The sequence below is a fragment of the Peromyscus maniculatus genome, chromosome 12, assembly GCF_049852395.1.
Source record: "Peromyscus maniculatus bairdii isolate BWxNUB_F1_BW_parent chromosome 12, HU_Pman_BW_mat_3.1, whole genome shotgun sequence".
Classification (NCBI taxonomy): domain Eukaryota; kingdom Metazoa; phylum Chordata; class Mammalia; order Rodentia; family Cricetidae; genus Peromyscus; species Peromyscus maniculatus.
In genome coordinates this window covers 66530493-66554082 of record NC_134863.1, presented here as the reverse complement: position 1 = coordinate 66554082, position 23590 = coordinate 66530493, and the positions used below count along the sequence as shown (strand labels likewise).

The 23590-nt window shown below is 43.4% G+C and overlaps 1 protein-coding gene and 1 pseudogene across 4 annotated transcripts in view; one reads left to right on the top strand and one right to left on the bottom strand.

The window, feature by feature from the left end:
- Positions 1 to 21082, bottom strand: part of Usp25 (ubiquitin specific peptidase 25) — a 110620-nt gene extending 89538 nt beyond the window's left edge. For all 4 annotated transcript variants that reach the window (XM_042259495.2, XM_042259496.2, XM_006983593.4 and 1 more), the window contains exon 1: positions 20922 to 21082. In XM_042259495.2, the coding sequence (XP_042115429.1) occupies positions 20922 to 20966 (45 nt within the window). In that variant the 5' untranslated portion in view covers positions 20967 to 21082. The remainder of the gene's footprint in view (positions 1 to 20921) is intronic.
- LOC102919807 (small ribosomal subunit protein uS19 pseudogene) lies at positions 6111 to 6593 on the top strand (annotated as a pseudogene).
- Positions 21083 to 23590: the final 2508 nt, after the last annotated feature.

Sequence of the window (23590 nt, the reverse complement as noted above, 5' to 3'; positions counted from 1 at the left end):
AGGGACCTGTCTTCTTCAAAAACTTTAAGACTTCCACATTAAGGCCTCATTGTGCAGAATAAAATTTCAAGCCACTCACACCTTGAGAGGAGTTGGGGGGAAAGGTAAAAGCCACTTTAAAAGTGAAACTGAAGATTTATTAACTCTTTTAAAGAAAAGAGAGAAAGCAACAAAGGGAAGAAGCATTAGACCAGACACTGAGTGGATCCCCCACGCCATCGGGGAACATTTTTTTCCATAAAAACTGTATTAAGTAGCTAAGATGACAAGGTTATCTAATAATACAGTAAATATTAAAATACAACAGGAAAGTATAGAAAGTGCCAGGAAGTACCCACAGCTCAATGAAAGAATCAAACTACCAGTTTATAGGCTGAAATAAGAAAACCATATTCTCTTTAAACCTATCAACTCTTTGGTTGATTTGCATTGAGAAAAAACAGCAATAAAACTGAATGGAATCAACAGCCAGAACTAGAAGTTAAAGATATATAAACATATCATACAGAAATTTCTTTTCTCTAATGTAACACTTAGTAGAGTGACTATAACATGCTAAGAAAATACCACAGGCCTTTTTGCAATTCATGTTTGCAATGTACCGCTCCTGCAAACTCAACCTTTTCTTTACATAAGTAGTATTTTCCTCACTGGCAAGTTATTCAATCATGCATCTCATGATTGAATACTAAATATCCCAGGGAAATCAGTTTTTTGTAGAAATGTTCATGGTTAATCTTCACAATCCTGGAATAAGTGAAATAATCCAAATGTCCTTGAATCAAGACAGCAGCTGTCAAACATGAACGTTAACAAGACAACCTAATGTATATGTAACAACTTAAAGGCCAAGATCCCACCAGAGACTTGGTCCAGAAAGAACTGTTAATCTCTAAGACTGGGAGAAAGACCATCGACCCAAATCATCATGGCCCGTTGGGGGATATTCGATCACACTGTGAACCCTGAGTTTGCATTTGCGTTAAATAAAATGAACCTTGGGTCAAGAGGCTGAGTTAGCAACTAGTTGACAGAAAGTAAACATAGGGCACGAGAGGGCATCAGGAAGAGATGGAGATGCACCAGAAGGAGTAGGGAGGTTTGGAGCGGTGCGGCTTTTGTTTGTTAGGCTGAGTGGAAGGGTGCTCGCTGTCTTTGGGAGACACCAGCAAGGAAAGAAGGTTAGCTAGGTGCTTTTCAAGCCCTCTGAGGTAGCAGGTTTTCATGCCAGCCATGAAAAGTTTTATTTACAAAGAGAATGATAGAGATTTAGTTAAAGCTACCCTTAGCGGCAGGAGCAGAGCCGTGCCTGCAGGAACAGAATTCCCATGGGCTGTGGACTGAGTGCAGGGCCGCTCACTAGAGAAGCAGGCCGGTAACTGCCGAGTCCCAATTGATGGTTGAAATGGCAGTAGATTAAGGCACAGTCACTGTGTCAAAGCTAAAATAGCAATGACCAAATTAATTAAAGCAAGTTTTTTTAATTCATGTAAACGGACTGCCTCCCCCTAAGGCAGGGTTTGAAAGATCAGCATTTGATGAGGAAGACAAGGCTTTATAGAGCTTGGGGATAGAGGATTTCCAAATGGGGGGAAATAGGTGGGATTACGGAAAGAGAACAGAACAGGCACACAAAACAAGGTAATCATAGGGGTCATATAACCTTTAGGGTTGCAAGGTAGTTATACATCACATTTTGAAACAAAGACACTCTTGCCATTCCTGGAATAGGCAGTACAGAACCAGTTGTAGTTAAGGTTACAGGTGGGGCATAACCCAATCCATAAAAAACAGAGGTTTAATCATAAACAGGAATGAACCTAGTCTGTCTTTATTATAAGGTAGATGCTTTTAAGCCTAAAATGGAGGCAGGCTGGTTCTTTACAATGGGCCTCAAGTGATTTTATGCAAATAAACCTAGAAGCAGTATGAATAAAGAAACAACCTCTTATTTTAATGCTGAATGCACGGCTATAAAATATAACTATGCTAGAATGGTAATATACCAAATAATACATAAACACATGAATGCTACTCTCTGTTCCTTTCCTTAAAGACATATTTACCCGTGGTACAGAAGATGGACACTTATCAATGGCACAATAGAGACCTGCATGCAAGCAGAAATGGGGTGAGGTCTACGGCTAGAATTTCCTCTAACACTTTTACAGAATCCTCAATGGAGGACGTGGGCACTTAGTCCCAACCCCCCCCCCCCCACACACACACACAATTTGAGGCAGATGTGGAAAAGAGCCACTCGGCGGCTCACCAGTAAATCAGCAAACATGCATATCCTATTATGCAACCGAATCCTAAGGTGATCTTTATGGCAATAGCTGCCTGATACAGGTTCAATAAAAAAATGTGAAGAAACATATGGCGAGAAGGAGAGTCTTTGGAATTTTGCCACATATGGTCAGGGTCTTGCTTTTTATGAGAAGTCAGTCTGGTACATTACCAAAATTCCACAATGATTTATGTTTTCACAATCTTGACTGAAAATGAACAAAAGAGGAAACAAGTTGATGGGAAATTGGGAAAGGGGAAGTGAGTGGGAGAAAAGCTAGAGACGATTTTCTTAGCTAAACTGACAAGAAGTGGGGAGGGAAGCCATGGAGAAACGGCAAGAGAAGCCACCTGGCAGGCCAAGGTGTCCCTCTGTCATTAGCTGCCTGCTCCTCGCTCATCTCCTGCCACTGTGTCTATATTGCTGCCGTTTCTGGTGCGATTAGGATTCCGGTTTGTCTGGTTGGGTTTGCACCTTCCTCTTCCTGTGATGGTTAATCTCGTCTGCCAGCCTGACTGGATTTAGAATCACCATGGAAACAAAATCTGGGGTGCCTGTGAGAGATTTTCCAGATTAAGTTAGCTGAATTGGAAAGACTCACCCTAAATGGACAGCACCCTTCCATGGGCTAGTGTCCTGGACTGAATTAAAGAGAGCGAGGAAGCTGGGTCACGTTATTTTCTCTACTTCCTGACTGTGGACACAAAGGGACAAGTCAACTCTTGTTCCTCTTAGCATACCTCCTCTGCCACAATGAACTGTGTCTCCGAAAGCTGTGAGCCAAAACCAACCCGTCCTTCCTTGTATTCTGTCGCATGTCTTGTTGAAGCAACAAGACAAGTAACTGAGACACTTCCCGTCTACCAGCCCTGTGGTTTGATACACTCTCATCATCACGACAAGCATTCTGCATAAGGATCTCTCCTCTAGCAAGCTCCGATGCAAGGTGGACTCACTCCAATCCCTATGTCTGAAGCCCCTTGTTGAGTTCCACGGGCCTCCTGCCGATGGATTTCTTAGGTGCTGTACAGCGGAAGACAGCACGTTCTACTTGTTCCCACTGGTGGGCCAAAGGGCACGAGAGAATTGAAAACATTCGGTGGTTTGTGAGTGCCACAAAGATCAATAAGCACGGATGCCAAATGCACACGGGCCTCCATCCTCTTCCTTGTTATTTTCACTGCACAATGGCATCCTTCTCTCCTACTGCAGAATACAGCACTTCAAGGATAAGGAAGCAAGAGCACTTCAATGCCTATCCTTTATCTCTCCAGTTGACTACGTGATGCTGGCCTTTTCAACGTGTCAGTTAGAAATGAAGAGATCACTGGACTCCACCTACGGAATACTGGGGCCTGAGTGAAACAGCAACAGACACTCTTAAATCTTACTAAACGTTGGTGTGTGCTTTTAGAATTGCTAGTTCTGCATTGCGCTTTACTTAGTTGCAGTTACTATTTGTGATTGAATACCCGTGTAATGCTCTTTGAATGAGTCAAGCTATCAAAAGGAGAGCAGAATGGTGGAGGCCTCCCTTAACAGTGTTCAGCCTCAAGAACCATCAGCCAGGAAACCTGGTTCCCGGCAACCAAGCAGAGGAGCTCAGAGCAGCCCAGCTTTTCTGGACATTATACAGTTACTCCACGATCACTGCAACAGCTGCAGAGGACCAGGACAGACAGGCAGAGTGGAAGACCTGCTCCAGTTATGAGCAGCCCAGTCTGTACCAGACGTGCAACAGCACTCTCAGCAAAACCAGCCCGGTGGACCCCGGTGGACCCTGCAGCCGCTTGCATCCAAACCAGAAAGGGACCACAAGCAGGCCTGATTGACACAAACAACAACTTTCACTTCCATGAAGGCCAGCATCGTGGGTGGTGCAAACACCACTGTGCTACACACCACGTGCTACACACCTATAGTGCTGCAGATAGGCACTAGGGTACTGGATTCATTTTCTGAGTGAGTCCTTCTCTGATGCTACCAGCTGCTGTGACTAGAGACTGCCTACCAATGCTTCTCCCCAGGCAGGAGTCTTCTTCGCAGTTTTTATCTCTTTCACAGTAAAGTACACTGAACGGCTAACACAAGGTGGCAGCAGCCACAGAAGGTGGCCTGCAGAGTTCCAGAAAGCAGGCAGGGACAGAACCTAAGTGAGCAAAGGAGCCAAAGACAAACCAACCGCAGTGCAGGCGCTCCTCACTGGAGGGAGGCCAAGGAGAGAGAAGCCTCAGGAGCCAAGAATCCAGCACCCTAAGCCTAAGAACTGTAACACTACCTGCAACGGAGATCCAAATGTCCCAGCACGAGAGGTCCCAGTTCTGGAACACTAGCCTCTTCGGAAACTGAGGTCCCACCATAGGCAGCCCACCCAGGAGTTAACACACTAGCAGGCATTGCTTGCCTTCTGGTGTCTGCTCTTTCCACTCACGGCTGCTGAAAACGAAGGATTACAGCAGCTGCTAAATTCTGGAACCACTGGTGGTTAAACCACAGCTACAAGCCTTCAACCCGCATGTCTAAAGTCAGACCTCTGCTTCTAATGCCTACTCCAATAAGCCCTAATTCTCGGGGCATATAGTACCAGTCCAGCCCCCAGGCCTTGGGGACTCAAGGGCCAGGGACTGCTAGCACTAGAAGTCTCTTGTCACAGCTCAGTTCTCCACAGGCAGAGCAGGAGGGCCCCAGACAGCACACTGGTGACTTAGAGACGCCATGTTTAACATCAGTATAACTGTTGAGAATAGAAGAGTGGGGATCACTAGTCGTGGGGGGTGGGGGTAAATTGTTTAGCATGCCCTTTCCATACAAAATACTGTTTTCTCAATGCTGCCAGTTCATAATCCTAGTGTGTGCTTCACTCCCCCAGAAGTTATTCTCACTGAAGCACCCTGAAGTCTCTTCAAGAGATGAACACATGCAGACAGGAAACAAACGGGTCTTTAAGATTCACAGCTCCTGTCTCTTCCAAATTTTCTCAACTCATTCATTAACAATGAAGTGAAAAAAATGAAAACTCTGTACAAAACTACAGTTATGCTGGCATGAAATACTCAGATGATGTTAGATTAAATAAATAAACAAATAAACAAATAAAACCAAAACATTACTAACTACAAGAAGGAAAAAAAATGGACTAACAGTTGAATGACTCTTAAGTCTGTCACTGGTCCTTTTCCTCAATTTCCAAAATTAAATTCTGTTGAGTACAAAAGAAAGGAACTCAGAGGTCTCTGTCCCCTCAAAGGTGGTTGGGGGCAACAAATTTTAAAATGACCACTAGAAACCAAAGTCTTCAGACTACTACTTTCCTAGTAGAGAGAAGAGTCAAACCTCAGAGGCTTATGGGCGAGGCACGAGTGGCAGACCTCCCTAAGCTGCCTGTCACCATCAGGATTACTCATTCCACTACTGCTAGTTAGAGTGAGGAGCCACGTGTGGATTTCCCCCATAAAACATCTGCCTGATAACGGCAAACTGCTATTTCAGTTTCTGATAGTAACTAAGAAGTCACTGAAAGAACTTCAGATCTCTGTAAGGGCAAAGGAGATTTGCCCAGAACCCTCCCATGAGCACTTAAAGGTATCAAAGGTGGCTTAAATAAAAGAATGGTCTGTAAATGATTGTCTATGAGACCGAAAAGGGTACCACATGACAACAGTCTTCCCAGGTGTGTTCACCGATTTCAGACTTTGCGCATGACTTCAGTCTTCTCTGGTTGATGAAGACTCTGTAAGGGACTGAAGATGGTTAGTCATGGTAGCACAGGTCTCTGATCCTAGCACGTGGGAGGATAAGAGATTTTCAAGTTGAAGGCCTGCATGGGCTACATAGGATTAAAGAGAACCTGGAGGAACGTTTCCTTTTCCAAGCAGCAGGCAAAATGTCGGAAGTGGAACCGATGAAGAAGCCGACCTTTCCCAAGTTCACCTACCACAGCACGGACCTAGACCACCTGCTGGACATGTCCTGATTCAGGTTGCACCAAAACATCCAGAGCTGGTACCTGAACTGTGGCCTGTGAAGGAAGCAGCACTCACTATACCCAAGGGCCTGAGAAAGGCCCAGAAGGAGGAGCCACCCATGGAGGAACCTGAGGTGGTGAAAACCCACCTGAGAGACAGGACCATCCTGCCAGAGATGGGAGGCAGCATGGTGGGCCTGTACTGGCAAGACCTACAGCCAAGTGGAAATCAAGCCAGAGATGATCGGTCACCACCTGGGTGAGTCCTCCATTATCTCCAAGGCCATGAAGCAATGGCAGGCTGGAACTGGTTCCACCCACTTCATCCTCCTCTATTAGCCAGGGCCAATAAAGACTCATGTTTAATACAGGAAAAAAAAGGAAGGAAGGAAGTAGTGGAGGAGGCGGGGAGGCTAAAAGCATCGTGGATTCTGGGGAAGTGTGAGAAAGCCAGAGGAAGGCTAAGCCAGAGGAACCTGGTTTCTACCAAAGCACGGTCTTCGGCATACCACTTTCTGAACCGCAAACCTTCCTGTCGTTGGCCACAGAAAGAACAAAAAAGAAAAGAAAAATCTTCATTACTTGAGGCATTTTTATAATTTGTCATTTTACCCTCCATTTCCCTTCAGATAGAACAAGCTATGACTTCTTTTTGAGTATAAGTCTTTCCCCAGCTTTCAGTGCCCCTTTGAAATGCTAATACTTGGTAAAGAGTGTATGCGGGGATCTCTACCTCTGTGTCTAGCCTTAACTTGTACATTGGTTCCTGACGGAGCCATAAACCTAAGTGACCCTTGACACACACGCTGCCATATTTGGGCTTCTCTCCTCTTTTCTTAGATCTAGGCCTTGCTTAAGTCTCCATAGCACCAGAACCTCTTCCCACAGATACCAGAACCTCTTCTCAGATATCAGGTGAGTGAGCTGCAGTTAGGCAATTAGGCAGTTAGACAAGGATAGATAGATAACCTTCAGAGCAACATTTCCTGCTGGCTGAAGAGCCCATAATTAAGTCCCTTCCTGCTTGCAATCCCCATAATTAAGTCCCTTCCTGCTTGCAACCCCCATAATTAAGTCCCTTCCTGCTCGCAACCCCCTGTGCCTACCTATATATGCCTTGAGAGAAAAATAAAATTTTGGAGCTTGACCAGACGTCCTGTCTTGCTCTCATTCTTTGTGTCTCTTGTCCCTCTCATTCACCAGCCCTCCCTTTAGGTCCCCGTTGAAGACCCCGCTGGCCGGACCAGGTTCCCTTCTCTCAATCACTGGGAATCTACAGAACATCATTCTCTTTTCTAATGCAAAGATTTGTGTGCTCTCATCATCTCCCAAAGTTATGATTTTTCTTCAGATTTACATAAATTTTAATATAATATAGAAAGGCTAATCACCAGATAATAAGTCCAACTAAGAGAAGGATTATTTCGATCATTACTGTACTCCTGGTACCTAGTTCACTCAGTGTTTGACACACAAGGGCTCGATCAATGTTACTATTAATATAGCATGGTTAATATTAACACATATTCAAATTAATTGAATTTATTTTATTTAATTAGAATATATTTATTTAAATTATATAAGAATATTAATTAAAATTAATATAGCAGGGTTTGCAAAGAGAACTCAAGTTCACAGGCTTGCGCTCCCCCAGGAAAGAGGGACTAATGAAATACTAAGCAAGGTTTCAAACTCTTAGATTCCAGAACACAGAAACCAAAGCTCACTTGGTAAGACAACTTTCTCCATCATCCTCTACTTTCTCCAGAATTTCAGACATTTCACTTTCTGATTTAGGTACTATCAATCATACTTAAAAGTGCTAAAAGCTTAAACCGGGGCACATGAAACTTTTCAAAGCCTTTATTTAATCAAAAACACCTCATAAATTAGCTCATTCCAAAGCAGAAGTGGTAGAGACCACAGAGGTAAAACAAGGAAATGTTGGTTCACAGTTCCATCCTCAACTCTCTTGGTCTACCCAGTTGAAAAGCCCCTTGTTATGTAAATGTATTGGCTGCTTTGGGGAGAGCTTCGAGTCAGTCCTTTAATATGGCCATTTGCAAGGTTGGTTTTTTTCCCAAGTATTTGCAAATCAAGTAAGGTATGGGTGATTTCTGAGCTGAACTGGGTTTGTCTGCAATTTTTCTGGGCTAGCTACTATTTTAGTCACTTAAACAAATAACGCACACAGGGATCCTCAGAATGGCTCAAGCATGCTGTAGGAGGACCTGCAGGTGAGGCTGGCTGTTCTCCGGGCTTCCCAGCACTGTAGAAGTTAAACAGGCCATGCCTCTCCACAGAAATCAGACAGTGCATGCACCATATCCATTTAACCTTCGAAATGCCAGCAGTTCTACATTTAACCCTCTTACTTAAAAAAAAAAAAAAAAAAAAAAAAAAAAAAAAAAAAGCCATAAACATGTTAAGCAAGCAGTTGTGTAACTCAGGAAATAAAAAAAAAAAAAAAAAAAAAAAAAAACTAAGAAGAAACATGTGTTGATCTATAGGAAAATGCTAGCAAAGTGTAATGAATACAGCTAGTCCTAGATAAATGTAAGTTTCCATCCTTCTCACCCAAGAATTCTTATCTGCACCTGCCACCCAGTCCTTTAGTCCTATCTGCAATACGCCCACACCATTTCTTGAGTTCTCCACCCCTATTAAATGGCAGATAAAATAATCACAAGTAAAAACTGTCAATGCAATTCTCCCAATGAATGTTATTACGCAGCACTATAACCTAAGTGCCTACAAAATTAAGCACATTTGGGGACCAAATAAGAACCCTACAGGAACAAACACGGTTTCTATGGGAACATCATACATATTCAGTTCCAAAAACCAAACTGGCAAAATCTTGTAGAAAACGGTCTGTTTTAAATTTGAGCACCTACATTCTAGAAAACGTATAGGTAAAATTTTGAGAATCAAGTCATGTATTTTAACTTCCATATCTGTGGTTTAAGTAAAATAAGTGCTTTTAGCTTGTTCTTGGTGCTGATATAGCTCTTTTATCCAATTAAAATGTTATGTATCTCTAATTTATGAATTGCATTTTCATAATTCATTTACAGTGCAAAATTAAAGTCCCTTATATTAATGAAATAAACATGCTTTAGACACTACAGAGATGTCTCAGTATGAAGACCTAAGCATGGATGTTCAGTACCCACCCAAAGGAGTGATGCAGTGGCCTGGGGCTAACCCAGTGCTGGGGAGGTGGAGCCAAGGGAATCCATCAGATGGCCAGTTAGACAGCCTGGGGCAATCAATCGGTGAACTCCAGGTTCACTGGAGGTATGGCCTGTTTAATTTCTACTACAGTGCTGCGAAGCCCAAACCAGAGAATAGCCTCACCTGGTGGCATCAGGTCCTACAGCATGCTTGAGCCATTCTGAGGATCCCTGTGCGCATTATTTGTTTAAGTGACTAAAATGGTGGCTAGCCCAGAAGAATTAAAGACAAAAAGGAAGGAAATCAGAAAGGCTTGAGGTTCCTAGAAAAGGCCTCTTCCACTCTTCCAGACTCCTCCTTTTTCTGTTGTTTTGGGTGGAAGGGGTGCTGGGAATTGAACTCAGGACCTTACACATGACAGGCAAGTTTTTTTATTTTTATTTTTTTTACCATTAGATTACATCTTCAGTTCTTTTTTACTATTTTAAATTTTACTTATTTTATGTGCATGGGTATTCTGTCTGCATGCATGTCTGTGCAGCGCATGTGCATTTGGTGCCTTCAGAGGCCAGAAAATGAAGCTGGATCCCATGGGACTAAGTTAGGAGATGCCAGGCGGATGCTGAGAATTGAAGCCAGGTTCTCTGAAGAGCAGCCAGTACTCTGGACCAACTGAGTCATCACTGGGGCACCTTTTTCTTCAATGTTTGAGACAGGGTCTCCCTCAGTGGTCCAGGCTGCTCTTCAAGTCACTCTGTAGCCCAGGCAGGCCCCTGCTGCCTAGCCTCACTTCCTGACTAGCTGGTACTAAAGGATCATGCCATGAGGCCCTCCCCCCGCCTTTACTAACTCTTTCTAATTCTTATTCTCTTAGCAGTCAACAAGCTGTTCTTCTTCAATACTGCATTATATTAAACCTTCCTTACTCAAATTTTTGTGTTTTCTTTATGTCCTAGTTGGACCTTAACTAGAAAATGGTCCTTATTTTTTTTTCATTCGAATAATATATTGTTATGTTTTCTAAGAAAGTAAATCTCAAGAGAATTAGGAAGGTAAAATTTAACTTTAGAGAATAAATGTCTAGGGAAAAAAAATCTAAGAAGGTGAAATTTAACCATGCATGTTAAGAACTCTCCTACAGTATTTACTGGGCACTAAATTAAGAGCATATCAGAAATGAGTTTTGTTAAGGAACAGGTAATTCAGTCATTGGCCACTATTGACGGAGCTCAACCTGCAGATCCTGTGCCTTCCCTTGAGGTAGCAGTGACACTCAAATGTCCCAACTCTCTAGTCACACTGGTTAGCTTTTCTGGCAAACGGCCCCCATCCTGAAGCTATCCAGACTATCCACCAAGCACCATGAGTCATCTCCCTAAGGTTGAAAGAAAAAAAAAGAAAGGAAAAAGGCAATTCCAAGAGTTTTCAGGACTCTGCCAGAAACCAAGGGAAGGGAAAGGAACAAGGATTTGCTTGTTTGTTTTTCTGCCACAATTCTCAGAGCTGCTCGAAGTGAAAGGAGCATTAGATTATTTCAGGTTTCTTTGTATTTGCTACTTTCAAATTCAAAGCTTCTCTTTAAGAATTGAAGTCTCCCTGTGCATCTGGAACACTCCACCTCATCCCTGTCTTCTTGTCCATTCTCCCTCCATTTACCCTTAGCCCTTGGCTAATAATACACATGCAATTTGGTTTCACACCACCACGGAATACAAGCTTTGTGTGTATTATTTATTTCTCAATATTCATAAAACAAAGAAAGAATAAACAAAAGACAGATGTGATACTGACCAGTGACTGTACATTTATGCAGAAAAGTCGGCAACCAAGCGGACTCCAGAACTGATGTGAATATACATACTTGGTAGCAACGGGCATGAACTGTCAAATACACAATCTCTCCAAGATGGAAACCACAAAGTAGGAAGCAGAAAGATTCAATTGTAGACATATAACAGAACAGGTATGCTTTATTAACGGCTAAATCTTCTATATAGCACATAAGAATATTTTACAAACACACACAGAGAGACTTACTTTAGAGGCTCCTAGAAGTCCTATCCAATAGTTATGCCTTTTTCTGTTTCAGAGATTCATATTGAGCAAACAACTGCCTAGAAACTTTAATTTCTAAATGTTCACTATAAAGAGAATACAAAGGGTCAGGAGGCTAGTAGGAAGGCTCAACGCCAGGGCATCGTGGCACAGGCCTTTAATCCCAGCACTCAGAGGCAAAGGCAGGCAGCTCTTTGAGGGTTCTAGGCCGGCGGCCAGCCTGGTCACCAGACTGAGTTCCAGGAGAGCTACCACTATTCAGAGAGACCCTTCTCAAAATACAGAAAAGAAAGAAGGAGAAGGAAGGAGAAGGGAAGAGGAGGAGGAAGAGGAAGAGAAAGAAGGAGGAGGAGGAAAGAGGCAAAACCAAGCTGTGGGAGGAAATGCCCGGGAAAAGGACCTTACTCCTTCCACTCTTTTTTCTTTACTTCCTGGCCACTATAATCTGCGTAGCTGCCTCTGACAGGCACTGCACCATGATGTACACAAGCCCAGAGCAACAGGGCCGACCAACCATGGACCGCAGGGGCCAGTGCAAAGCTTTCCTGCTTTTAATTGGCTTAGTGTTGTTTTGTTATAAAAACAGAAAACTAGCCCAAGTAGAAGCTGGACTACAAGAACTTCTTCACATCAGAATGAAAATGTAAAAAACAAACAAAAAAACAGGAATTTCACAAAAAAGAATCAGAATGCTCCATATGAACTCAAATAGACAACCAAATCATTCATTAATGGTAGCATGGTTAGGCTGTGGTATGTCCAGAAACACAAATGGTTGACCACAAACAGAGTTTTACCAAAATATTCACAAACTAGGAATTGAAGAAAACATTTTCAACCTTAAAAATATACCTTTCAAAAGAATTCTGGCAAAGATCACACAGTACAGGACACCATTTCCCACATAGAAGGAACAAGGCAAGAATGCCGAGTCAATATTCTTTCCCCAGAGACTCCAGACAGTGTAATTAAACAGCAAGGAAAAAAAACTCAGAACAGAGAGAGAGAGAGACAGAGAGACAGAGACAGAGAGACAGAGATGGAGAGAGAGAGAGACAGACGGAGACAGAGACAGAGAGACAGAGACGGAGACGGAGAGAGAGACAGAGAGAGAGAGAGAGGATGCGCACAAAACAAAATATATACAGGAAACTTTACTTCATAAAGTAAGAAACCTATTAGAATTAGTGAAACTAGTGAGAGTATTTAGCAAGGGCACTGGACAAAGGTTATGCGAAAATCAATTATAATCTATCTGCCAAGGAACACTTAAAATGCAAACCTAAATAAAAATGCCATCTGGAATAGTATCAAAAAATTAACTCTAATAAATGACATACCAAGATCTATCAATGATATTCCATTAAGAAATTAAAATCTAAATTAATGGGAAAGTATAGCATGTTGTTAGACTAGAGGAGTCCTTAAGAGTCTGCGCACTCAGAATGGATCTCTATAATCAACACAATCTACTCACAACTCCTACCTTGCTTTTGGTCTAACTGTAGAAAGAACACTAGAATTTTACATGGAGACGCAGAAACACAGAGAACAGGTCAAACATTCTTTAAACAAAAAGATTACAAAGAACTTCCCCAACCTACTTCAAAGCACATTCTGAAAACATGGTATTTGTGGCATTATATAGGGTAAGAACGGAATACAGGAAGAAGCAAACTACTAAAAATTACTAAAAAATAACAAAATTACTACCTTAACTCAAAGATCAGTGACCATCTTTTCAAAACGAAGATGCTGGAACAATTATATATCCACATGGAGTGAATGTTGACAATCTGTCTGTAGCATATATTAATATACAAAATTTATGATGTTTTCATACATATATGAACCTTATACCGCAGAGCACAGATACAAAACAATGTCAGATGGGTTATAGAGAAACGTCAAAGCTAAAATAAAACATGGAAGGAGGAAACTGGGAAGAGAGTAAAAGTAAACGTAGTTAAAGGGACTAGTCAAAGGAAAAGGAAGTAACAGAACATTTAAATTTTTTAATTCAAAGAAACTGGTAAGAAAATTAAAATATCAGTCACACAAGACAACATGGAAAGTACACAAAGAATTCCTAAAACTCAAAATGAAGAAGGTCAATAACCCAGGTAACAACGCGGCAAATGGAGCCAACAAGACGGTTCGGCAGATACGATGCTTGTCCCTAAGCCTGACAACCTAAGTTCAGTCCCCAGAATGCCGGGAAAAGAGGAAGCCACTCTGCAAGCTGTCTTCTGGACTCCTCATTCATGCATGGCATGTGTGACTCCAAACACAAACACCCCACCACCACACACACACACAGGGGAGCGAGGAGAGGAAGAGAGGGAGGGAGGGAGGGAGAGGGGAGACTGAAATTAAATTTAAATAAAATAAATGTAAAAGAAATAGCCAGATTCGGGAGATCTTTGGTATGCAAAATGAATAAAATTTTTCTTGATATAAAAATTAAGTACTAAGCGCAAAAGTAAAAAAAAAAAAAGAAAGAAAGAAAGAAAGAGGCAAATTGAAAGTGTCTAGGAAGTAGGGAAGAGGAGGAAAGCGGGGAGAAAAACAAGTGGGAGAGTTCCTAATCTGTCAGTCCCCCATGTCATCCGATATTAAGACTATAGATGTCTACCTGCTCCCCCAGAAAATAAAGGAATACAAGGCACACCACTTACATACAGCACATCACCTAGAATGCAACGTCATCTTCTCCCCAAACCTGCAGCTCATGAGGTGTGCCCAAGCTAGCCCCAAGGAATCCCAACATAAGCTAATGCTAAGATCCAACAGCCAATGCTCCTGCTGCCCTAGAACCACATCAGATAGCACAGGACCATGTGACCCGAGAGAGCGTCTCTGTGGGTGTCCCCAGAGAGTCCTGCTGCCATCTCACAACACAGACAGTCCAAAGCTGAGACTGGCCACCAGGTCCGCTGCTTTTACTGGCCCGGCAACAGCTCTCGGTGAGCTCGGGTTCACGGTGTCCTCTCTCTCATGCCAGCCACCAAAGGCAGCCTCAGTTCTTCCAGTTCGCGGGTCTATCGGTAGCCTGAAGCAGATGCTCCGCTAGGTAGGAAACGGGAGTGGTAGCTCAGAAAGTCTCCAGGTTGCAGAAAGTCTGCTGACTCCAGCGGAGCTGTGCTGAGCTGCAGGTCCCTTTCGAAGACACAAGCCTTCCAGCTGCTTCCAGTTTACTTTCTACCCTCTTGACCAATGCTGCACTGTGCCACTTTCCTAAAGGGTCAGGGAAAGGCTTGAGGGACTTCTGGCTGAGATCTCCAGACCCAGCTCGGATGCCCTGGAGGAGGACAGGGAAGCTCAGCACTCCAGCCCAAGCTGGTTTTTTACAGCGCCCATGTACTGTGTCATGAAATTAAACGCTGCTCCCACTGATGTTAATAGAGCATTAAGCCTTTCGTGGTCCTTCTCCAAACATACATACCCTTCTCCTGCTTCAGTGAGAGCTTAGTTCTCAATTCTGCAACCACCTGTTCCCTGATGCCTAACGCCCTTCACATACCCAATCCTTTCCCAATGAACAGCAACAATAAAAAGCCAACAGATGAGGTGGGAGCTTGACCGTTCAGTCTTCTTCCTTGTCCTCAAATGGAGCAAAGAGTATCTTTGCCCCACATATCTCTCCACAGTTCATGCCACACCTATCATTGTTCCTCCAAGTTCTTTCCAAACGTCTACACCAACTAAATTAAGTAAAAACAGTTTTGTTTGTTCGCTTGTTTGTTTTAAACAGTGATAGTTTAAGACAGGGTTGTACTACGTAGCCTAGACTGGTTCTGAGATTGCACACATGTGGCAATTCATCCACTATGAAAATATTTTATACACTGGTAATAAAATATGCATTATGAAGATTCCTAGAGTCTATGTGCAATGAACTATTAAAGAGATAAACTGATGCTGGACTGGAGGCATGGCAAACAACACGCTTCCTAGTTTTTAGCAATCCCCTTTCTTATCAGACAGGCTTTAAAAAAAATAAGATAGATTCTACAACTTCATGCTTGGTGTTTAACAACTCCTTCAACACTTTACCATTTCAATTTGGAAAAATACTCAGCTGTTGTTACCTGTGTCAATGGAAAAGCGGGTACTATATAAGAAACAATATTTAAACATCATCCAAAATAGAATCGCCAAAAAAAGACCTCAAAACCTGTTAGTCATTAGGGAAATACAAACTAATGAGTTTCCACTATAGTCACTAAAATGGCTAAAACATAAAAGAGTAAAAAGACCATGTCTTGAGGAAATTGTAAACCAACTGGACTTCTCACAGACAGCTGAAAGAATGTATGAGAGTCTGGGCAACAATTTGAGAGTATATTTTTAACAATTCTACTCCTGTGTATTTGCCCAAGACAAATACAAATGTCTACCTACTCAAAGGCTTGCTGACAATCATCTATATATAACAGTGTCACAAAACAGAAAAGCCTAGTGGAAAACTAGAAAGAACCAGAAATATATCAACATCTCCATGTAACCACATCTGTGGGAATATTCAACAGCAAAAGGAAATAAAACTGGATAATGGAAGATGTTTGAAGATCAAAAACATATCGATGGCAGAAAGATGATAGATTTGCACAACGAAGAAAAAGTCTATGGTTCCATGGGAAAACCAAAACTAGCCTAAATTTACCAACCCCAAATCATAGTTTAGCATGCTCAAAACACCGAACACTGCCCTTCAATTAGAAAAAAGCATCCAACTTAAAGCATATTTGATACAGTATTGAATAGCTCACATAACTTAATATCTGTATCCAAAAGGCAACAGCAAGCAGCACTCCATAAAGTCCAACTCATTTCTGTTTGAGTGACAGAGTGTGAGCTACGGTTCACTGCCGCCCCACATCGCAAGACAGACATATATCCTTACATCGCAAGACAGACATATACCCTGACATATACCCTTACATCGCAAGACAGACATATACTCCTACATCGAAAGACAGACATATATCCTTACATCGCAAGAAAGACATATACCCTGACATATACCCTTACATCGCAAGACAGACATATATTCCTACATCGAAAGACAGACATATATCCTTACATCGCAAGAAAGACATATACCCTAACATATACCCTTACATCGCAAGACAGACATATACTCCTACATCGAAAGACAGACATATATCCTTACATCGCAAGAGAGACATATACCCTTAAAGCGAAAGACAGACATAGACCCCCCACAGCATTTTCCTAGCCTGGGAAAAGAACGCAAAATCCAGTTCTGCTGAATGCATATCACTTTTGCACAGAAAACTCAGGACTGTGTGAACTATGGTCAAACAAGTAGTGGGCCAGCTGGACTGCTAAACAGGTAAAACACTTGCCTTGCAAGCCAAGGGCCCTGAATTGGATTCCCAGAACCCCTCACAAAGGGGAAAGGAGAGAGCTGACTACAAAGTTGTCCTGTGACCTTCAAATGCTTGCCGGGATACACACATGCCTGCGATCAAACACACATTTCATGCACATACAGGGCTCATATAATACTAAGCTGGTACCAATGCTGGTTGTTTGTCTTAATCACTTTCTACCTTAGACTTGGAAACGCTCACTGAACCTGAAGTTCCCTGATTCTGGTAGGATGGTAGCCAGTGAGCTACAGGGATCCATCTTGTACTCTCTTCCTAGTGCTTGGTTACAAATGTGTGCTGCTGTGTCTGGCTTATATGTGGGTGCTGGAGATGGAACATAGGTTCTTATGTTTAGGCAGCAAGCATTTTACTGACTGATCTAGTTTTCCAGCCCCCAAGATGGTATTTTTAGTGAACTTCTTTACTGGTTTTGAATTGTGGTATGTGTGTTTAGAAAATGATTGGTAACCATTATCGAAGTGTATAAACATGTTGGTTTTTTCCTTTTCTTTCTTCCCCCTCCCCAGTCTGTCTGTTTCTCCCTGTGTCTCTCTGTGTGTGTCCTCTCTCTGTCTCTCTGTCTCTCTCTGTCTCTCTCTCTCAACAGCAATGGTTTAACTTACTATGTAGCCAGCTGGTCTTGAACTGAGACTCTTTCTGCCACAGCTTTCTCACTGATGGGCATGCCTACGTAATTAACATTTTTCTTGTGGCAAATTAGTGAGATTTTGTCTGACAACTGCTTTTGTTTTTATGCACGGGGTGAACACTGATAGCAATTTTTGAATTATCTGTTTATTTTCTTGATCTTTTAAATTGAAGAGGATATTTATGCTTGTACATATCCTCATGCTACATAAAAAAAAAAGAAAGAAAGAAATGCTTGCTTAGCTCCACTAAACACTCAGATCTGAAGAAGTTTCTCATGTCTAGACAAAGCTTAAAGCTTTACAAGACTTAAGAGACATTTAATGAGTTGCCCAAGGTCACAGAAGGGTGGTTTAAGACCTAATCCACATCCTGTCCTTTTCTTCTGCTGCTTCTTTTCCTAGCCGGGATGCTTTTTCAAGCTTTCATTGTTTCTCAACAACTGAACTTCGGTTTTTACTTAGGAAGCTAAGAATTCCCCGCACTTGCTGCTTGCTGGCCTTCTAAGAACCATTCACTTACAAATTTATTTGTCAAATATTTACCGAGTCCTACTGCGTGCAGGAACAAGTCCAGGCCCCATGGAGCAATAGCAGAGACAACTCACTCACCAGGATACTTACAAGTAAGGGGAACCCTGCTCACTTAGAAGTAAACCTTGTTTACTGGGAGGAAGTTCCAATCCTCCCCTTAGGAACCTGCCTGTGGAACTTGAATTTAGGTATCAAATTTCTTCTGAGATCTAAAGATCCTCCACGGAGGTGAACATCCAGCCCAAGGGCGGAAGAGACAGGTCCAAGAACAAAATAACCTCAGGTTCAACTGTACTCTGTGTTCTGCCAAATGCTCACCTGTAACATCTCAACCTCAGAAAATCCGGCCTCACCGCAGTTTTCAAACATTTCCAAACTCCCTCCCTGACTTGGGCAAACTTCAGCAATTAAGCAGAGAAGGGAAGACACAGCCCCTTGTCACGAGTTACTTAGTAGGTGAACAAAACACTTAAGTTTTGTCGATTGTAGCTTTAAAAAAAAAAAAATCTTACAGCTCTTTACAGTTAAAAAGGAAAAAAAAAAAAACAAAACAAAACAAAACCCTTAAAAGCATAGACAACCATTCCAGCAACTGTAATAGCCACGTCCTTAAAATTTGTCAACAGGCTTACCTACTCTTTAGAAAAGAGAAAAGCAGTTAAAATTGTGTCTACCCACAGTGTGCTCCCAACACCCCCTCTTTTCCTGACAGTCCATGAAGCTTCTGAGAGTCTTCAGTTTCACTTTTGTTTCTTCTAAAGTAGAAAGTTCCTGTCCTGCTTCCTAGAATGAAGTACACTTCCTAGTTCCGAACATAGTTTTAAGACTTCAACTTTGACTAGATTAGTTCAAGCATTTATAACTAGACTGTTAGAACGGGTTCTCATACTGGTAACAAAGTAACAGTGCATTCACAAGGGAAAGAAACACATTTAAGAAACTACAGAAGTCATTCAGTTGGTAGAGTTCTTCCCTAGCATGCAAGAGACCTTGGGTTCGATCTCCAACACCATTAAGAGCAAATACGATGGATGTATAAAATTATATGATGTCGCCCGAAAAACTGTCCCTAATGTCAATGAAATAATCTAACCTACTTAATACGTTCAAAAAAATTAATAATAAAATAGAGAATGTTCTCTTCGGGAAGAAGAAGCTCATTAAACTAGAATATTGGACTTGATAACCAAGATCCCTTCTAGTAACTCGATTCTTGATTCTACAGCTTTATGTACAGAGTTCTGAGTCATCGAGATAGTTATCTGACTCTATGCAAAGAAGCATTTTAGTCAAAATGAGCAATGACAAAAAACCCAAACAATAAATCGATTCCTTGCCATTTTCAAGTTTAAGAGAAGCGAAGAACAGCAACATCTCCCACTTTGAAATAAAGACATTTTAAAATGCAAAACCAATTTTAAAAAAATGACAGGGTCTACTGCTTAGTATTCCTAAGATCACATGACCTTCCAGTCATCACTCCAGCACATACTCCACATCAAAATCTAAAGATTATAGTGTTCAAGATACAATACAGCACACAGGGTGAGGAGGCAAATTGTTTTATCCGTTAATTCAGTCTTGAATTGTTTTACCACAAATTCATTACAGTCCGCCATGATCTTCTCGATTTACAAGCAACATCAACTAAAACGAGCTTCAAAACCAACTTTTTCAACCAGCAGAAGTGCCTGAAACAACAAAGCACTATGGTTGCTTTCTCAAATTCTCTTTAACATCTTTAGTTATCTTGAGTAGTACAAAATCTAAAACTATTCTCAGGGGGGAAAAAAAAGCAGGCTGTTTGCACATACTGGTCTATTTTAGTACAACAGGCCTTACTTTTAAAGACAAGCACAGGTAGACTGCAAGTATGGTGTGTCAAAACTACGGCAGGGTGTGGCATCCATTACTCACGGATGAGCCAAACTCGGCTTTGGCTGTTCTCTGTAAACCTAATGGCTCCTACAATTCCAACACGACTAAGCCAACGTTTCCCTTGCGTTCAAAATGCTCTTCGCAGCAATAAGGAGTGTGGTGGGGAGCAGAACAAGTCATGACCAACTACTCTTCAGGGCATGGAGCAAGTTATGATGGAGCCTTTAAAATCCTTAAAACAAAATCTAAAACAGCAAGGTGCTACTCTAAAAGCAAGATGCGACGATCCCCTTACGTGAGTGTCTTCCTGATTCAAGAGTAAAGGGTGAATGAACGAGAGAGCAAGGTCAAACTTAGGGGACAAAAGATTTCACTAACAACCATAAAGGTCTCCTTTCGTGAGAGATAGTTTCAACATTCAGGAGAAAACGAAAAGAAAAAGAAGAAAGAATAATAACCAATCGAACCCTCTACTTGTATAGAGTCCACTCTGGGTCGATGTACCTGACCTGGAAGACAGGTAACTCGGCTTGGGAGATATTCTTTCTTTTTTTTTTTTTCTTTTTTCTTATGAGACCAGCAGGCCCGGAATAACACCACTCCCCAAAGAGAAACTGTCCAAGAGGGGTGACAAGTGACATTCTTGCGGAGGAAAGGGGCACGGGAAAGGAAGCGAAGGGGAAAAAGTTTAATTACAAAGCCTGGCAGAACCCTGGAGGAATGTGAGGGGGGGTCACTCTGGGGACGCGGGCGCCGTCGATTCTGGCGGGGGAGAGTCATCTGCAGAAGGGAACGGACGGAAAGCCTCTCGCTACACACACACACACACACACACACACACACACTCACACCGCCCGCTCCGCACGCAGCCCCGCGGGACCGAGAGCGACAACCCCCCCACCCCACGCCACCCCCCGGGGTTGGGTGGCCGAGCCGGGCGGGGAGGGAGGCCACGCGGGCCCGTCGAGGCGCCTCACCTTCTGCGCCGTGCTCTGCTGCAGCACATTCTGCTCCACGGTCATGGCCCCCGCCGCGGTCCCTCCGGCCGTGCTCTACGGGGCCCGGGACAGCAGCGCGGACAGCCCGGGAGGACGCCCCCCCCCCCCCCGGCCAGCCGGGCGCGCAGGCGGTGGCGGCGGCGGGCGAACGCGGGCCCCGCGGGCAGGCGGCGGCGAGACGCTGCCGGAGAGCGCCACCGCGGCCGCCTCCAGGTCCTCCGCGCCCCGCTTCCTCAGCGCCGCTGCTCCGCGGCCGCCCGGCCCATGGGCGCAGGCGAGGGCAGGCGCGAGCGAGCAAGCGGGGCCGCGTCACCCGTTCGCACTCGGCTCCGCCTGACGGCTCCCGCGGGCACCACTGCGGGCCGGTGGCGAGCGAGCGGACGGACGGACGGACGGACGGAGGGAGGGAGGGAGCGGCCGGCCAGAATGGCGCTGTCCTCCAGCCGCCGCCGCCGCCGCCGCCGCCGCGACTCCGCCTCCCGCCCCGCCCCCGCCGCCGTCACCGCCCCCGCCCCGCCCCGCCCTCCAGCCGGCCCCGCCCCCGCGCGGCCCCGCCCCACCCGTCCTAACCCTACATTGTGACCTGCGGAGGGCGGGGAGGGGAAAAAGGAGAGTGTGGGAGGGGCTCTGCCTCTGCCCCGCCCCCTGGAGGGCCCCGCCTGCCGTCCAGGCCACGCCCATCACGGCGGACCGGCCTCCCAGAACCGCCCATCCAGGAGGGGACTGTCTGTGGGTGGGCCCCTGGCTTTGCGCTAAACTCGGACACTCTGACCCTCAACCCCAGGCTAGAGCCTTAGGCTGGGTAGAGCAGATCGCCCTCTTATCTATCACTTGAGTCTCCAAAGTAAACAGTGTCCCACCCTACCTGGAAGGTTCCCCAAACCTGGCTGGGCCCAGAACTCCAGCTACTTCCTATGTCACCCACGCCTTTCTAGGAATTTCACAAGCAATGAACCTGCTGGAAGAAAAAAAAAAAAAGAAAAAGAAAAAAAAAGTCAAATAAGCAGAGAGCTGTTAGAAGTCCTTCTGGGCTGTACTTTTCTCCTTAACTAATCGTTACATACGTCGGTATTGACATTCTGTGTCTGTTTCATGTACAGGAATGGGTGCCAGTCACTGCTAGACTCTGGGGATTTAAGGTTTATTTACCGAAGAGAATATAAATGAATAGACATAAGGCAAACAACATTATGAAAGAACCACTGCCTAGATGATGCATAATTCTAATATCCCTGTTGCCAGATTAAACAAACTATTAACTACCATGTGTGGAAGAGTCTACTGTAAACGGAACTGTAAGAAAAACCGAACAATTGTAAAGCAATCTGGAGACAAATATCTTCAACCTTACCAGCTAACCTAGGGACAGAGGTGAGGGTGCAGCCCAGAGAAGGGCAAACGAATGAGTCCATGGTCCCAAATACAACCACACAACGCACATACAAACCGGGGTAGAATTTAATCCATGGCACGGGAAGCAAGCTTGGTAAAGGATCCATGAAATGCCAGGTTTTGTATAATCATATTAACTCGAAAAGGCCTTGTAATAACTCTGTGTGCTTCATATTCATATTTAATCTGTCTTTCAGATGTTTTCAACCATATCCAGTGATTTTTTTCCCTTGACTCCTTGTATTTGTCATGTTAGTTTGACAAATTACAATTTTTTTTTACCTCATTAATGATCCTACACCCTTGCTAGAATATAAAAGTTGTGAAATGGTTGGAAGCAAAGAATTTTAGAGATGATTCCAGAGCATGGGTTGTTTCTGAGACCACTGAGACCCAGCGAGTGTGGGTCTGTCTGGGAATGCTCTTGAACTTCTTCTCCACGGTTGGAGACCACAGTTTGGTTTCTCCTCGTTCACAGTGCAGCTTCGTGTTTCTCCATAGACAGTTTTAGAAAGTCGGGTTCTTCCTTCTGAAATTAGAAATATAACTGAGACTGAAGCTACATCTCAACAGTAGAGAGCATGGAAGCACAGGTCTCTAGATTTGATCTTCAGAATCACTATACCAAAAAAGTTAAAGTTAACGCTAAAAAACTATTAAAATATTTTTTAAAAATATTGCCAGACACTGGGCGGTGGTGGTGCACGCCTTTAATCCCAGCACTTGGGAGGCAGAGCCAGGCTGATCTCTGTGAGTTCGAGGCCAGCATGGACTACAGAGTGAGTTCCAGGAAAGACGCAAAGCTACACTGAGAAACCCTGTCTCGAAAAACAAAACAAAACAAAAATATTGCCAAAAACTTTAATTTCAGGAACTTCACAGTACAATGACCCTCAAAGTTCCATTCTTTAGTAATCGTTTTTAAAATCCCTAACTCTAAATAGATAAATAAAAGTTTGATGGCCGACTTGGAACATTCATTTCCAGATCATTTCTGAAGGTTTCTTACTCAGTGTTTTGTTGTTGTTGTTGTTGTTTTTTAAGCACACTGTCAATTGTCCAACTACAAGATTTTGCGGTAAAAATTTCAGGTTAATGTATATGTGTTTCCTTTTAGAAAGCCTGCAGTTGTAACAAATGGCAAACAGAAATTTAAGAATTAAGATCAATTGGTTTAAAAACCCACTTGAGGACTGACTCATCTTCAAAATGTATGTACCTATCAGTTCTGCTCTTCACACATTTGCTTGACTAGG